The 16,480-nt window shown below is 50.3% G+C and overlaps 1 protein-coding gene across 1 annotated transcript in view; it reads left to right on the top strand.

The window, feature by feature from the left end:
• Positions 1-620: 620 nt before the first annotated feature.
• ZNF618 (zinc finger protein 618) overlaps positions 621-16,480 on the top strand; it is a gene marked incomplete at both ends in the record, with an annotated part of 156,213 nt that continues 140,353 nt past the window's right edge. The window contains 1 exon segment of the mRNA XM_084272315.1: positions 621-683. Coding sequence (XP_084128441.1) covers positions 621-683 — 63 coding nt within the window.

A 16,480-nucleotide genomic window follows, 5' to 3' on the forward strand; every position in this document is an offset into this window, starting at 1 on the left:
CCCGGGCTTCCCGGGAACCGGCGGCGGGCCGGGGTCCGCACCCCCCCACGCCCCCCGCATCTCTCGGCGTCGCCCGCGCGGGGCCACCCCACGGGGGGCGCCGCGGCGGCGGCCCCACGGCGCGGAGCGGCCCCGCTCCCGCCGGGCGGCGGCGGTGCCCGGCGCGGGGCCGGGCCGGGCCGGGGCCGCGCGGGGGCGGAGGGCAGCGCGGGGCCGGCCGGCGGCGCGGCGCGGCTCCCGCGCCGGGCCAGACTCAGCCCCTTTCTCCCGCCGCCGCTGGCTGCGAGCGCGCCGCGGCTGGAGCTGCCCCCAGAGCGGCTCGTGATGGCGGCGGCGGCGGCGCGGGCTCGGCAGCGGGAGGCGCCCGCCCAGCCCTGCGCGCCGCGCCGCTAGCGGCAGCGCCCGTGCCCGCGGCGGCCGCCCCGGCCCATGCCCCCGGGGGGAAGGGGGGCTGCAGCAGCCCGGCGAGCCGCCCACCCGCGCAGCGGGGGCATCGCCCCCACTCGCCGCTCCTGGGAGGGCGGGAAGGAGGCAGCGGCGGCGGCGGCGGCGCCGGCATTGTGCGCGGCGGATCGCAGGCCCCGGCGGCGCGGGGCTCGCCTGCCTCCCGCCCCAGCCTCATGAACCGGCCGGACGGCTCCGCTCCGGCGGCGGCGGCGGCGGCGGCGACGACGGGAGCGCAGGTACAGCGGCGGCCGGGCGGCGTGTCCCCCGGGGGGAGGCGGAGGGAGCGGGGAGGAAGAGAGGGAGGGCGGCAGCCGCAGCCGCCCCGTCGCGGAGCCCCCGCCGGCGGCGCTTTGGCGCAGTGCGCGGGGGGCGCCGCCGGGGCACGGCTCCCCCGGACCGCCGCGGCCCCGCCGCTCCCCTCGGACCGGGGCGGAAAACAAAGCGGCGCCCAGCGGCCATGTCGGCGGGGACGAGCCGCCGGCCGCGGCCCGGCCCGGAGCCCGCACCCCGGCCCGCCCGCCCCCGGCCCGGCCCGGCCCGGCGCCGCTCTCCGGCGGGCCCTCCGAGCAGCCTCTCGCCGCTCCCCGCTCCCCTTCCAGGGGCTTTTTCTTCCTCTTTTATTTTTTTTTCCCCTTTATTTTCCCCTTTCCCCCCCTTTAATTTTCCTCCCGATCGGTAGTTTTTTTTTTTTTTCCCTTTTTTTTTTTTTTTCCATTAAAACGACGCCACCTAGGGGAGGCTATTCCGCCAACCGGGAGAACAGGAGAAAATTAAAATTGGGAAAAAAAAAAAAGAAAAAAAAGAAGGAAATATTCTGCTATTTCTTATTTTTGAAGAAAGTTGAGGGCTGGCGGGGCTGGGGCTGGGGTCTCCCCCCCTCCACACACACACACTCAGCCCCCTTCTCGCCCCCGCCAATTCCATTCCTCTGCCTTGGGAGGCAAAGCCCGGCTGGGATGTAAATGAAAATTAAGCTGGAATTTGAATGAATTCAGGTTTTTTTTCCCCCCTCTTACACACACACACACACCCCATCCCTCTCCCCCTCCTCAAACCCCTGTATCTGGAGGCGAAGCGGAGCAGCAGAGCGCTGGGCAGGGAAAGTGATTCGACTTTGGGATGGGCACCCGGGATGGGCTGCGGGGACTTGGGGAAAGTGGGAGAGAATCGCTCTTTGGAGCAATTAGGAATTGTACTTCATTGTGATTCCAACTTGTGCTGCTGGCTGTGCTCTGCCAAAAACTGATGGCTGCTTTTTTTTTTTTTCCCCTCTTCTTTTTTCTTTCTCTTTTTCCCTTTTTTTCCCCCTTTTTCCCTTTTTGCTGCAGTGCCCAAACTTATTTGTTTCCACCCAGGAGTTTTGCAGGAAAATCCCAGTGCAGAAAATTTGCTCTGGACACACCCAAATTTTTTTTTTTCCTTTTTTTTTTTTCTTTCCCTTTTTTTTCTTTTTTTTTTTTTGGGTGATTTTGGATTTCATGCAAAACTGCCCTTAAACAATGAGGTTCCCCACACAGCCCGGGGAAAACACCAGGACAAGAGAAATTAAAGATGTCAGATTGATTTTATTTTTTTTTTTAGTTTTTTTTTTAAATTTCTTGGCTCTTCTGCTGGCTTCTGGCATAATTAAAACACACTTTCCAGCTTTTAATTTCCTATTTCTTTTGTAATGAAAAAAAATTTCCATAGTTGGTTTGGTTCCCCCCCCCACCCTTCCTTCTTCTTTTTTTAAACCCCCCCAGAACTCCAATTACTGAGGATCACACAACTCAAACACAGGTTTATTCTAAGGTCCGCCATGATATTATGAATATGCATAATTAACAATATTGGGAAAAAAATAATTGCAGATTTACGGATTTTTGATTTGATTTTTTGTTTGTTTTTTTTTTTTTTTAATGATTTTAAAACCAGCAAAACTAAACTGCCTTTAAAGGACTCAGCCCTGATATTTTTCACAATTTGAAAATCCTTTTTTCTCCTTGACTCTCCCTATAAAAACCTTCCTGGAGTTTTAAGAAAAATGAAAAAAAAAAAATTGAAAAATTATATTTTTTAATTTCTTCTTAATTTTTTTATTTTTAATTTTTTTATTTTTAAATGCTGTGATGCCCTTATTATTTTACTCTTAAGGGGTGCCTGCCAATTCTGGACTGTGCACACACTGGTTTATTATTGTAGGGTTGCCCTTGAATACTGGGGGTCTTGGTATTGATCTTTTTTTAAAAATAAATAACAAAAGAGCACTGAAACAGCCATTGTTTCAAGGGGAAAAAAAAAGAAAAAAGCAATATAAGAGAAATACATGGCCTTTCCACCCAAAACTGGGGGAGGGAGAGGGAGGGAAAGATTAGGTCAACATTGAGTTTTACCAACCTTGACACAGTCTCCTCTCTAAAATGGGGACAAAATAGCAAGATGGCTGGCTCACAGCTGCAGCAGGGCGCTGTGGGGGTTGGTTGTGTTGTTTTTTTTTTTTGGTTTGATTTTTCTTTTCTTTTCTTTTTTTTTTTCTTTTTTTTTCTTTTTTTTTTTTTTTGGAAAAAGGCATTTTTCAATTTGGACCTGAGAAGTGAGTTTGTGGAGGTGCCAACGCTGAAAAGGCAGGAAAGGAAAATAAATTTCAATCCAGGATGAATTTTTAAATCTGAAAAGTTTTAGGGTTTGTTTTTTTTTTTTCCTATTTTCTTGGGTTTTTTTAATTTTTATTTCGCTGTAACTTGATATTTGCTTGAAATCAGGCAGGGGGGGTTGGGGAGTTGAGGGGTCGGGGGCTGTTTTTCACCCTACTTCTCTCTATTAATTCCACGTTTTGGGTTGCTCAAGGGGGGGTTAAAGGGGGGGGGGGCGATGGAAAAAAAATTTCAGAGCAGGATAAGGAGAAAATACTCTAAAATATCAACTTTGTATTTTTATTTTTGAATTTTTCCCCCCTCAGTCCCCCCCCCAAAAGGACCCACCCTCTTCCTGAATCCCTTTTTTAGCAGATAATGAGTCCCAGGGTGCTGGACCAGCAGTGGTGCAGTTAGTGCAGGGTGGCACTCAGGGGTAAAAAAAAAAATGACACGTGATGCTCTAAATTGGATTGAATAATCCTGGAGAATATTTTATTCCTGGCTTCATCCAGGAAGCTTTAACCTGGTGGCTTTTCCATGCTTTTATACTCCCGAGGATTCCCCTCCTGGAGCTGCTCCCCGTAACTTCCACTCACTCCACTGTTGAACCCAAAGAAACTCTTGGGCTGTAAATTTTTAATTAAATTTTTTTCATTTGGTTTTTCATGCATTTTTTTATTTTTTCCCCCAAACTGGGATCTTTTGATGCTGCTTTTTCTCTGCCCAGCCCCACACTCTCACCCCGAGAGCTGGGGGACCAGCATCATGGGTGTGCTTTGGGGTGGGGACACACACACACACACATGCCTTTGATGGGGTGCTGCATTTTAATGACAAATAATTCCACATCTCTTCAATTTTGGGTCACAGCACCAACATTTCACCCTTCTGTCTTTAAAGTTTACATCCTAAAATAGAGGAATTGGAACTTGGGAGGCCCCGGGGTTGGATCTGCTCTAACCTGTTTTCAGCTGTTGTGGGGAATAGGTGGGTTTTCTGTGGCCACTTGAATTGCACGTCTGCTCTGCAGAGAGGAAAATGCAACGCCACAGTGCTGGGCTGCAACTTGTGGGGATGCTGTCATGCTGGAGGTGTGCGCACTGCAACCTTTACGAGCTTTAACTCTCTGTATATCAGTTTCTTTTTAAACAACGGCTTCCATTATACGTGCTGCCGGTGATGAAAAGCCCCGCTCGAGGTTGTAATGGGTTTCTGAATCTAACCTCTCTGCGTGCCAGTGTCCTTGCAGGAGAAACCTTCTCCCTCTGGAAAGAAAATTTTCATAATTTTTCATTGCAGGCTGATTTCAGGGTAATTGGGGTTTGCTTTTCTTTTCTTTTTTTCATTTTTTTTTAATCTTTTTTCTCTTTTTTTTTCATTTTCTCTTTTTCTTCTTTTCCTTTTTTTTCTTTTTTTTCCTTTTTTTTTTCTTTTTCTTTTTTTTTTTTTTTTTCCTTTCCCCTGGAAAGTTGATCAATATTTATCATTTTAAAAAATTGCTGGTTGGCAGCCTGGAAGGGGGATGGGGAGGAAAGGAGCCCAGCAGAGCAATACCAACAGATTCCTTCTGACCTAGCTGAAATACATTTTTATTTTTAAAAAAAGAAAAATTTCAAGTACCTTATCCTCAGTGAGGACGAAAATAGAAATATTTTCATCCTGGGATGAAAACAGACATAATATTATTAAAGTAGTGGATAATATTTGCACAAGCGCCATATAAAACCTGATGAGCTATTCGCAGAACTCTGGAATCATTTAAATATATATCACTGCCATAATGCAACGCTGTGAGGAGTTCAGTTCATGGGTGCAGTCACGTGGCCCTGGTGATGCACAGTCAAGTTTGCAATTGTGCACGTGAATTAGTGCTCTGAAAATTAGATTAATTTTTTTTTAATTAAGTTTTTTTGGGTTTTTTTGGGGGGGAGGTGATAAGGCTGTGTGTGAATTCAGGATTTGGGCTTCCTTCTTTGGGTGCTGCGCCTACTGAGGGGTCATTTAGACCTTCCCACTGCAGCGTGGTCAGGCTTGGTCCTTGGTCCTGGCTGCACGGCTCCCCACTGCACAGCTCCCCATGGCACAGCTCCCCATGGCACGGCTCCCCCATGGCACGGCTCCCCATGGCACAGCTCCCCCATGGTATGGTTCTCCATGGTATGGCTCCCCACTGCACGGCTCCCCCATGGCACGGCTCCCCCATGGCACGGCTCCCCATGGCACAGCTCCCCCACAGCACGGCTCCCCCACGGCACGGCTCCCCCATGGCACAGCTCCCCATGGCACGGCTCCCCCCATAGCACGGCTCCCCCATGGCACAGCTCCCCACGGCACAGCTCCCCACGGCACAGCTCCCCACGGCACGGCTCCCCATGGCACGGCTCCCCCATGGCACGGCTCCCCATGGCACAGCTCCCCCATGGCATGGCTCCCCACGGCACAGCTCCCCCCATGGCACAGCTCCACGCCTGGCACAGCTCCCCCATGGCACGGCACCCCCTGGCACGGCTGCCCCAGGCATGGCTTCCCCCCGGCACGGCTCCCCTACAGCACCGCTCCCCATGGGTCCTCGCTGGCTCTGGATGGGTGAGCGGTGCTGGCACTTGCACCTCTCAGGGTCCTTGGCATTGAGGGTTGAGCTGCTGATGGTCTCAGCTGCAGCATCTCAGGCATCAGTCAGATTTGGGTAACATGGTGCTGATGTTACCCAAGTGTGGTCCCCAGCCCAGGGAGCTTCTGTGTGGCTCCATGCGTGCCTGAGGTGTGTTGCACGTGCAGAAGGTTTGCTGGATCCCACCCCAACCTGCTGGTACTGTACTGGGTGCTGCGAGTCACTCCAGTTCCCACTCAGCTCCCTGTCAGTGGTTACTGGTGTGCTGGTGGTGCTGGGTGCTCTAGGATGGACAGGGCCAGTCCTGCCGGTGTGGGGAGCAGCCCACGGACACAGCTCCAGCCAGAGGTGCTGTCTGCAGGGACTGTGCGAAGTGGGGACCAAGAAAGGGGAGGAGGGTCTGGGCAGGGACCGTGAGCGTGGCTGGAGGCTGTGGCTGCTTTTTGGTAAGGGACAAGAGTAAAAGGCACCATGAGAGATTTATTTCTTGTCCTTTCTGAATTTCTGAGCATCTAGTGTTACGTATATTTAGACTTCCACGGTTATGGATTCCGTTTGGCCATACTGAGTCTTCTGGGGAAGAAGTTGCTAATTTTTAAAGGTCTTTTATGGATTAATTGCTAGTCATCTGCCTCCTTTTTGCTTTTGTTTGGTTTCTTGAATGTCTCTTGATTATTTTGTACTATGTGATGCCAATTTAGTGGTTAACTAGTATGCAAACTACATCTGGACGTGTTGACTTTGCATTAACAATCATTGATTTGTCTGGAGCGAGGGAATAGGAATGAATGATGCTGTTTACCCTGGATCCTATATGAAAAATAACCATTTGCGCTGTGTCTTCCATCAGTGGCACATGGCTCCGGTGTGACATGTCACAGGAGCTCTGCCTCATCAGTTTGAGAGCTCAGTTTTTAAGCCATGGCACCTGGAGTGGGAAGAGGGACCCGGGAAGGCAGTGGCACGTGATGGGTGGTGGAGGGGTTGGCTGGGGGTCTGGTGTGGGAGAGGCACCACACGTGGCTCCTGTGACCTTGGTTAGCTCTGGCCACAGCAGGAGTGGGGTGAAGTTGTAGCAGAAAGGGAGTGGAGAGAAATTAATACATAGAGCACATCATATAATCTGTGTTGTAATATGTAGCATGTGTTGGATAGAGGGAGAGCTTTTCCCTTGGGGATATAATCAAGAGGAACCCAAATGTAATAACTGTAAATAATAAGCAGTGGATTGAGTTGATGGGTGGCTTCAGCAACAGTATGTTCTATGTGAAGCCTCTGGCTGTGGTGGGCTTGGGGTCTGGATGGAGCAGAGTGTGGTGTCTCCTGTCCCCATCTGGTCTCGGGGAAGCTGAGATGTGCCCTAGCTACTGCATGTTCAGGTGAGCCATGGGCTGTAGGAGGCACTGCTTCCTTCTTGTGTCTTCTTCAAGAGAAGGGAAGGGCTGAAGGACGTGCCCTACCCGTGGAGCGGATCCCTTCCCAAGACACACGCATGCTGGAGGTCCCAAAGCTGCTGAGCCTTCTGCTGGGGCAGGGTGTCCATAAAGGCAGGGTTGCTTTATCTTGGTCGGTGTGGGATATTTAGACCTCGTATCCATCCTCTCCCAGTCCTGGGGCTGACTTGCTGTCTCCCATTGAGTGTGCTCGTTGGTGGTGGTGGGACTGTGGTAGTGGATGATGAGCATTGGTCTTCCTTTCAGCTGATCTTGGATGTCTTGGCTCTTCCCGGGCAGAAACTGCTTTGCTGGCCTCTGCAATGTGCATTTGCTGGTCAAATACCATGATAGGTAGAGGTTGATCCCTGTGATGTGGGATCTGTGTGCCAAATGTGAGTATGCAGATTTCTATGCAGTTTGAGTGTGTAAATGTGTGTGGAGGTGCTGGGCAAGTGGTGTGATGCCTTCTCTGAGCTACTTGGGTTTTACTCACTTCAGTGTCTGTTGCTCCCAACTGCAGCAGTGTAAGATGTGGCAGAAGAAAGGAGGTTGAGTAGAGCCAAGTCCTCTGCACGCTTTGGAAGCACAACTGCAGAGAAGTTCTGGTGCAGAGAGGTGCACTGGGGGAAGGATGCAGCATTGGGGTGCGAGTTGTGTAGAACTGCTATTAGCAGATTAGACTCTGTGCCCCCACTTTGGCCACCCCTGTGCTCATGGAGAACAGGTTCTGTGTGCAGTTGGTTGGCACGTAGCACAGTTTCACTGACGGGTCTGCCAGGGCTCGTGCCAGCTTGCTGGAAGCCTTTGCTCTGGCTGGGATGCTGTGTTAGGTGCCTGAGGGAGTAGGGGTGCTATTGGGGGGCACAGGGCACATTGTGCCTCCCTGGGGAGGCTGAACCAGCTGAATTCCCATGCTTATGCCTCTGTGGATGTGGATGGGCCTGGGTCAGGGCAGGTCACTTGGACGAGGTAAGGGCAGAATTTCATGGTCCTGCCAGGTGATGGAAGTTGGGGTTGGTGGGGCTGTGCTGCCAAGGCACTCTTCATTTGGTTAGTGTCCTGTAGAGCAGAGATTTCATTATATAGGCAAGGCCTTCCTCGCTTGTCAGGTCAGCACTCCTGCTCGTTGTGCAGCTGTATGGGGCTGGTGTGATGTGAAAAATAATGCTGGAGGTGGAAAACAGATGACTGGAGGTTTTGCCTCTGCTGGTAATGGGCTGACACAGGGAAATGTCAATGTTGGAGTGTGGAGCAGAGTCTGGGGGCTGCCAGAGACACCAAGGAGTCTGTTATGTATGTGAGGCATCAGTACATGTGCACGTTTGTGTGTATGGATGTGTCTGAGTCTGGGCTCCTCAATGGGCAGGGAGCAGAGCTCCAGTGAGTGTGGGATGCAGCTCAGCGCAGCTGTTGGTACCCTCCGTGCTGGTTTAGAGATAAGGGGGGGGGAGACACCTGGAAGATTCAATATCTCAGCCAGTAAGAGAAGTGGGAACAGACATGAGAACAAGTTTGTCAGACCTGTCCATCAGCAGCTCTTGCTCAGCAGCCACGATGGGCCAGACACGGTCACATCCCGGTGCTGGTGCCCCGCTGGCACTGCTGTGTTGTTCCCAGGGGGTTCAGCTTTTAATTCTCGTTGTGATTTCATTTTACTAAATGCACTCAGGCAGCAAGGAATTTTTTTGAAAGTTAGTTTTTCGCTCTGAGTGGGTGTAGGTATCCTTTCCTGCCCAAAAATAGCAGCAGAAGTGAGTTTTCAGAAGTTGGGTGTGCTTGCGTTGAAGGCCCGTCATTTAGGTTCTGCTTCCAGTATGCTGAGAACAATTTTAGTACGAGCATTTAATTGCTTTCGACCTATTTTTAGAAGCATTAAACCTCAGTTTTCAAAACTCTACAGCCAAAGCCTGGTGTGGGAGAGCCAGGAGGGCAAACTGGAGGAAAACACAGAGCGACGTGGGTTGACCATTTTGGAAGCAGAATGTGGATGTGATCTTCAGCCAGGGCTCGGGGTGCTGTGGGGCCTTTGGGGTGCACGTGTGAAATAGAGCTGGCTGTATTTTGGTGAAGGTTTTTTTTTCATTTATTACTCTTTTAATTGCTTGGCTGCATGAGGGGAGAATGAAATTTCAGATTTGTTCCATTTCTTGCGTTAGTTTGGAAACTGAGCTGGGAACATCCCAGGGAGCAGCGTGTGAACGGCCCTGGTGGGTTTGTAGCTTGAAACCCAAGAACAGCTACTGCTTTCTGGCTGTAAATCTGTCACTTGAGGGCCAGTGCCTTTCAGTCTGGGCTGCAAACCCTGAGCTTTTACCGGCATTTGTGATATTTGTAACGTTGAGGGTGGGAAGGGATGGCTGTAAGGACATGGAGTAATTATTTGCTGGAAGGAGAAGACCTTTTTGAACTTCCATATGTATTTTTGAAACCCGTGTAGTGAGACACACCTGGGTTTGGATCAGGCTGGTTGCAAAGGAGATGTGGAAAGTCCTGTGGGAATCAGCAGGATTTCTCTTGGCAGTTGTGTGATGCCATCAACATGAGCTCATGTTGGGCCCTGGAGGTGCTCAAGGGGGATGCTGGTGGCAGCGACACAGAGGGATGCAGTGAGACCCAGCACTGGGCAGTCCTGCTGGGGCTGCCGGGATGGGTGCTGGTGGGACCAGTGTGGGCAGGCAGGGCTGGAGATGGGCTTTGCAGTGAAGGGATTAATAACATCAGGAAGACTGTCTCTGGTGCATTTGATTGTCATGTGTAGACTGCTTTGGGCATGTGGCTTTGGCTGTCTGGTCATGGTTCATACCACCAGGGCATGCTGCGTATTAATTCAGAGAAGGGATGGTTTTACCTTCTTACCTGTCTTTTAGAGGTCTACAGATGTGGCTGGTTGATGGTAACAGCAGTTAGAATGTTTCTCCTTACTGGGGTTTGTTAGGACACTGCCAGAGACACAGCCTTGGAGCTGCTGTAAGCCAGGCAGGACGCTGGGTGAGAAATAAAACAATGTAAATACATCCAACTAATGGTGTGAGGTGGAGGCAGAACACATCTGGAGCAGGTTTGCAGGGTCCAAGTTGTTCACACATGGGCTGAGAGCAGCGATGCAATTCCAGCTCCCAGAAGAGGCTGGCAGATGTTGGAGGGGTGTTGTAGGAGTGAGTCCTCTGGAGCATCCTCACTGGAAGTAGCAGTGCTGTCCATCAGTGAGAAAAACCACCCATGTGTAGATGTGGCACTTGGGAACATGGCTTCATAGACATGGTGGCGTTGGCTTGGTGGTTGGACTTGATGACCTGAGAGGTCTTTTCCAACCTTACATGAAAATTGAAGCAAAAGAAGGGACCCTTTTCCTGAAATCCAACGCCTCGGTCTAAATTGGGTTTAGCTGGTAAAAAAGAGATTTGCTGAGAATGCTCCATTTGCTCCAGGTTCCTGCTAACATGGAGAAGATAGCATCCACCTTGTGGATGTGTTTGTGTGATGCATAAATGTTTGTGCTTTCCTCTTTCACCGGGAGCTCTTTGCCCTTCCTACTCCACACAAACAGTGTTTGTCATCGTCCTTCATTACGTGATATTTAAAATGTATAAAATGAAATGTTCCTGTCTACTTCAAGCAGACATATGTCTACGTTTTACAAATTAACCTAATTAAATATATATGTAGAAATTTATGATATTCAGCTCCTAGCATAAGGTAGGTAATTAACATCCATGGAGCCAGGGAGGAATTTTCCATTTGTATCTTGACTTTTCCTCATAGGATGTGTGGTTTGGGGTGGATTTTTTTGTTTTTTTTTTTAAATCTTCAATCCTTTAATTTTTGTTCTGCTTAGGAATTCATTTAGGGACCAGTCCTACAGGGATTTGGGCTTGTGGTTAAATTTCCCCACAAGTAGCTTTGACTGGAGTCAGTAAAATGGTACCTAATTCCTGTCCTTCAGCTCTCCCTTCGGACTCGGCAGGACAGAAGGATTTCGTTCTGTTCAGAGACTATTACCACGAGCAAAATACCATTCTGGAGGAAAAATGGCATTAGAATATTTACATTTTTCAAGCCTCTTCCTTCCTCCCACCCAAAAATAGCAAAAAAAATTGTCTGTCTCCTCTGGATTTATGTAAATTTTCAAGTGTTTGGCCAACGTTGTTTCCAAAACACAGCGTCCCTCCACCTTAACTCTCTCTGTGGCAAGAGAGCCCTTACACAGCAAGCACAAGGAGTATTGTACTTGTTGTGTAAGGATGTTGTACAAGGTGATTGTCCCTCTCTGCTCTGCCCTTGGGTGGCCCCAGCTGGAGTCCTGTGTCCAGAGCTGGGGCCCCAGTACAAGAGAGATGTGGGGCTGTTGGAGAGGGGTCAGAGGAGCCACGGAGATGATCAGGGGGCTGGAGCAGCTCCCCTACGGAGAGAGGCTGAGGGAGCTGGGCTGGTTCAGCCTGGAGAAGAGAAGGCTGTGGGGGGACCTCATTGCAGCCTTCCAGTGCCTGACGGGAGCAGAGGAACAGGAGGGGAATCAGCTTGTTCAAAGGGTAGATAATGGCAGGACAAGGGGGATGGAGTGAAGCTGGAGGAGGGAAGGGTGAGATGAGGTATTAGGGGGAAGATTTTTACAGGGAGAGTGGTGAGGGGCTGGAACAGGCTGCCCAGAGAGGGGGTGGATGCCCCGTCCCTGGGGGTGTTCAAGGCCAGGTTGGATGGGGCAACCTTGTGTAGCTCCAGGCCTGGAGGTTGGTGTCCCTGCCTGTGGCAGGGGGTTGGAGCTCTGTGATCCTTGGGGTCCCTTCCAACTCAGACCAGTCTGTGATTCTATGAATATATTCCATTAATACCTGTTTCTGTTTAGAAATACTCAGGAATAATACATTTTAGTTTATTTTCTACCAGGGAGTTGGGGTTTTGTTTTAATATTTCAAGTTTGATCCCATTGTAATAGCTTGCTATATTAATAACCATTTGGTCGCTTTTGCATATCAACAGTTGACTCCTTTTTATTCACAAAAAGCCTTTTTTGCCCCGTAAACATCCCCACTGTTCAGTCCCAGAAGGTCCTCTGTCTTAGCAAAACCAACAACATAAATGTTGTTCCCAGCTCAGCTATTTTAATGATCCCACAAACCCAGAAGAGCAGTGGGGATTTGTTCAGAAGCAGAGTGCAGGAGCACGTTTTGGGCAGACTTTGCAACTTGGAAACTTTTTGCCCATATTATTTTTGTTTGAATTTTCTCAGAAGGTTTTTGCAGCGACCTGTGAACCCAAAGAATTTGGGACTGTTCTTTCCAGAGGTGCTTTAAGAGTTCCAAACCTGACCCAAAGCTGACTTGAAGAGTCAGGAGACCCAGCGAACACCCTGGCTCATTTTCTGGTGTTGGTGTGAGCACCGTTAATAATTCTGCATGAGGAGGGTGAGATGTTGGATCAGAACTGCCTTTCCCCTTCTGACCACCTCTATGAAACCATCCTCCAGTGTTTACCTTCAACTTTCTGCATTGCTGGTTTGTCCTGTCTCAATATTTAAGGCAGAGGAAATGTTGCTCTAGGCCCTGGTTTCCAGCTCGGTCCCTGTGCACAAGATCTCTGGTTCTGTGCTGCCTCGGGTTGAGCCTCCTGGTTTCTCCCACCCTCCCTAGATGTTTTTCTGCCCTCTCCCGTACAGGGGATGCCTTTTTAGGTGAGGTGCTGAAAGCAGCAGCAGCTTTGGTTCCCATTCCTCCACCACCAGATGTTGAGTAGCGAACAAGTACATGTGTTAGAAGACAAAACCAGCACCACAAACTTCTTCCTGGTTTCTTCTGAGCCTGCAGCCTTGTCTGCAGGGCAGGTTCTGTCTTACACCTGTGTCCTGTGTCCCTCCAGGTGCAGGATAGATGATTTAAGATAGATGAATACAAAATATCCCTCCAGGATACAGGATAGATGGCCAGCAGGGACAGGGAGGGGATTGTCCCTCTCTGCTCTGCCCTCATGAGGCCCCAGCTGGAGTCCTGTGTCCAGAGCTGGGGCCCCAGTACAAGAGAGATGTGGGGCTGTTGGAGAGGGGTCAGAGGAGCCATGGAGATGATCAGAGGGCTGGAGCAGCTCCCCTACGGAGAGAGGCTGAGGGAGCTGGGCTGGTTCAGCCTGGGGAAGAGAAGGCTGTGGGGGGACCTCATTGCAGCCTTCCAGTCCCTGAAGGGAGCAGAGAAACAGGAGGGGAATCAGAATCAAAGGGCAGAGACTGGCAGGACAAGGGGGATGTATTAAAGCTAAAGGAAGGAAGGGTTAAATTAGGTATTAGGGGAAAGTTTTTTACAGAGAGAGTGGTGAGGGGCTGGAACAGGCTGCCCAGAGAGGGGGGGGATGCCCCATCCCTGGGGGTGTTCAAGGCCAGGTTGGATGGGGCCCTGGGCAACCTTGTGTAGCTCCAGGCCTGGAGGTTGGTTTCCCTGCCTGTGGCAGGGGGTTGGAGCTCTGTGATCCTTGGGGTCCCTTCCAACCCAGACCATTCTAGGATTTACTAATAAGAGCTTGATTTTCCGCTCTGGCAAGTACAGCATCCAGCTGTTTGTGTCTCACCTCTGCCTCACAGTGCTGTGCCCACCCTTCGGGGCTGCTCGTATCTCGTCCCCAGGACGTGATAGGGGTTCTCAGTGCATGGTGCTGTGGATTGTCAGTAGCCCAGCATTACCCACCCCCTGGGCAATGATTTGGATAATTGCAGCGTCTGGAATTTATTTAGGTAAATAGCAGCATGAAAAATATTTGCTTTCCCTTCCTTGCTTGTGGGGTTTATTTTAGGGGTATATTTCTGGGGTCTGGGAAGCAGCAGCCAGCCGCCCCACATGCCAGGAACCCCCGGTGCACCGCAGGCGATTGTCCCGCTGGGTCATCCTCCTTTGCATCCTGTCCTCCTGGGGTATCCCTGCAGTCCCATTCCAGTTGGGCACGCCAGGACTGGGCACAGTGCTGTGCCCACAGCTTTATGCATCGGCACATTTTCTGTTTCTTGACTCATAATTAGCCGCTGCCTTGCTGGCTGTCACCGCGCGCGGGCTGGCGTGCTGGAGAGGCGCCCTCAGCGTCTCCCCCATCGCTTTTCTGAATGCTGATGGTTTATTTAGGTACCCTGATTTAGTGTGTGTTGTCTTCTGTGCCCCCTCGGTGTGTTACTTTCTCCAAGCCTCACTTGGATGGAGCAGATATCTGCAGGACCCCACTGTGATAACGAACTATTCCTGCCCTTTATTTTCCATCTTCTAATCAGCTGTTAATCAATGAGATTATCCTGTGCACATGAGAGTGTTGTGAGGGTACTTGCTGTAAGAGTGTTCCTAGAGGAATCTTGTCTGATGCTCTGGAGATGCAGGTATGCTGTGTCGCCTGCTCGCCCTTCCAGCTTGTACCTTGACCCTTGCCAACTGTCCTCCCAGCTTAGCAGGAGCTCAGCACTGTCTACAGAAGCAGTATTGATGCCCAGTGGTTCTTTTTTTATTAATTTATTTTTAAAATTCCTGTTTATACCAATTTTTCTGCTGCAGAGATGCAGCTCCCCAGTTCACAGCTCCTTAGGTCTCTTCTGTAGCTCCTCTGTAACCGTGGGATCACGTTGGTTCCTTTCTAGTTCCTGGGCACTGGGGTGGATAGCAGTGATGTGGTGGTAGCTGGGTGATTTTAATAGCTTAATGTCATTCACACTTCTGGATGGCTTCTGTTCCACGCTGTAGATTTTTATTTCTTTTTGCTGTTCATAGAATCATAGAATCCCAGACTGGTCTGGGTTGGAAGGGACCCCAAGGATCACAGAGCTCCAACCCCCTTGCCACAGGCAGGGACACCAACCTCCAGGCCTGGAGCTACACAAGGTTGCCCAGGGCCCCATCCAACCTGGCCTTGAACACCCCCAGGGATGGGGCACCCACCCCCTCTCTGGGCAGCCTGTTCCAGCCCCTCACCACTCTCTCTGGAGAGAACTTCCCCCTAATATCCAATTTAAACCTTCCTTCCTTCAGCTTTAATGAATTCCTCCTTGTCTTGCCTGTTAATTTTGCTAGACAGGTCTACTCTCCTGGTGACCCCGCAGTGTGCAGCAGGGACTCTGCGTATTCCTGATGAAGGAAGAGTCTGGAAGGGGAATTCATGAGCACTGGGGCAATTTTCATCCTGTGGTTTTATCTTTCTTCAGTGCTTGATTTCTATATAGTGGAATCTGGCAGAGTTCTGGTGCTTGTGTGTGATGTTTCAAATTGGGTTTGGTTCCTTCAGTGACCAGTTTCTCAGAGTCTTTTTCTGGCTTGTTTTTTTATGGCTTTCATTAGCTTCCTTTGTAATCTTAATTTCTTTCTGAGGGTGTCTATTTGTTTCTAATGGCCTTTTTCAATCTCCAGTTCAACTATGGTTATTTACTGAACAAGCCCCCCTTGGTAGGTGATAACGATCTTCTCTTTTAAGGTCTCCACCTCACCTCTAAGTCCTTTCAGCTGCTCCATTAACACTCTTTTAACACATACTCCTATTTAAGTATCATTTTCTTTAGCTAAGTGTTAGCTTGGTGGACTCCTTGTGTGGCTTCTCTGTTCTTTGGGGTTCAGCAGGATGGGCTCTGCAGCAGGGTTTGGTGGTTACCTCCTGGGTCACACCTAGGTGTCTGGCCTCAGAGGGTCCAGGAGCAGCAGGTTTCAGGGTGGCTTGAGGGGCTTCACAGAGCCCAGACCTCCATCCTTGGTTTCCTCCTGCTTGTGCAAGGCTTGCTCTCCATAAGCAGAGAGGACTCAGACAGCTGTGGTCCCAGATGTGTGCTGGTGATGCGGGCAGAGGTCCTACATGGGTCCTGGACCATCATTGCTGTGCTGAACCTGGTTTCACACTTGCAAGTCTCTGTGGGGTTAACAGAATTCTCCTCTCACCAAAATTCCTGCCTTGGCAGGGGCATGCAGCCTCTCTGGTGTTCCCTGGCATTTGAGCATCCTTCCCTGCTCACAGATGCTGCTGCCCTTCTCTGCCTTCCTCAGATGGGCTTCTAGTCCATAAAAGTTCCCTGCTACCTGTTGGCATAATGATGGTGTTGAATTTATTGGGCTGTGCTTTGCTTTCCCACCACAGCTCCACCCTTCCTGCATAATTTGGGTATGGCCTGTAATGCCTTGAGTCTTTTGTTTCCTACCTGAAGTTTTATGAAGGTTTTTGGGGCTGCACTACATTTATGACCTCGTCAATCGAAAATGCTTCACATAAACTGGATGTTCTCCTACCCTTGTTTGATTTTATCAGGCTTTAGTTTAAATAGGCCTTTATATGCTGGCATCTGTTTTCATTTTGGTTTTGATGGCATCTGGCTTTCCTCGAGGGGCTCCATCCCCTTTGGTGTAAACCCTCCTTCAGATCACACCATGCATCCT

This window comes from Gallinula chloropus, assembly GCF_964237585.1.
Source record: "Gallinula chloropus genome assembly, chromosome: 18".
Taxonomy (NCBI): Eukaryota; Metazoa; Chordata; class Aves; order Gruiformes; family Rallidae; genus Gallinula; species Gallinula chloropus.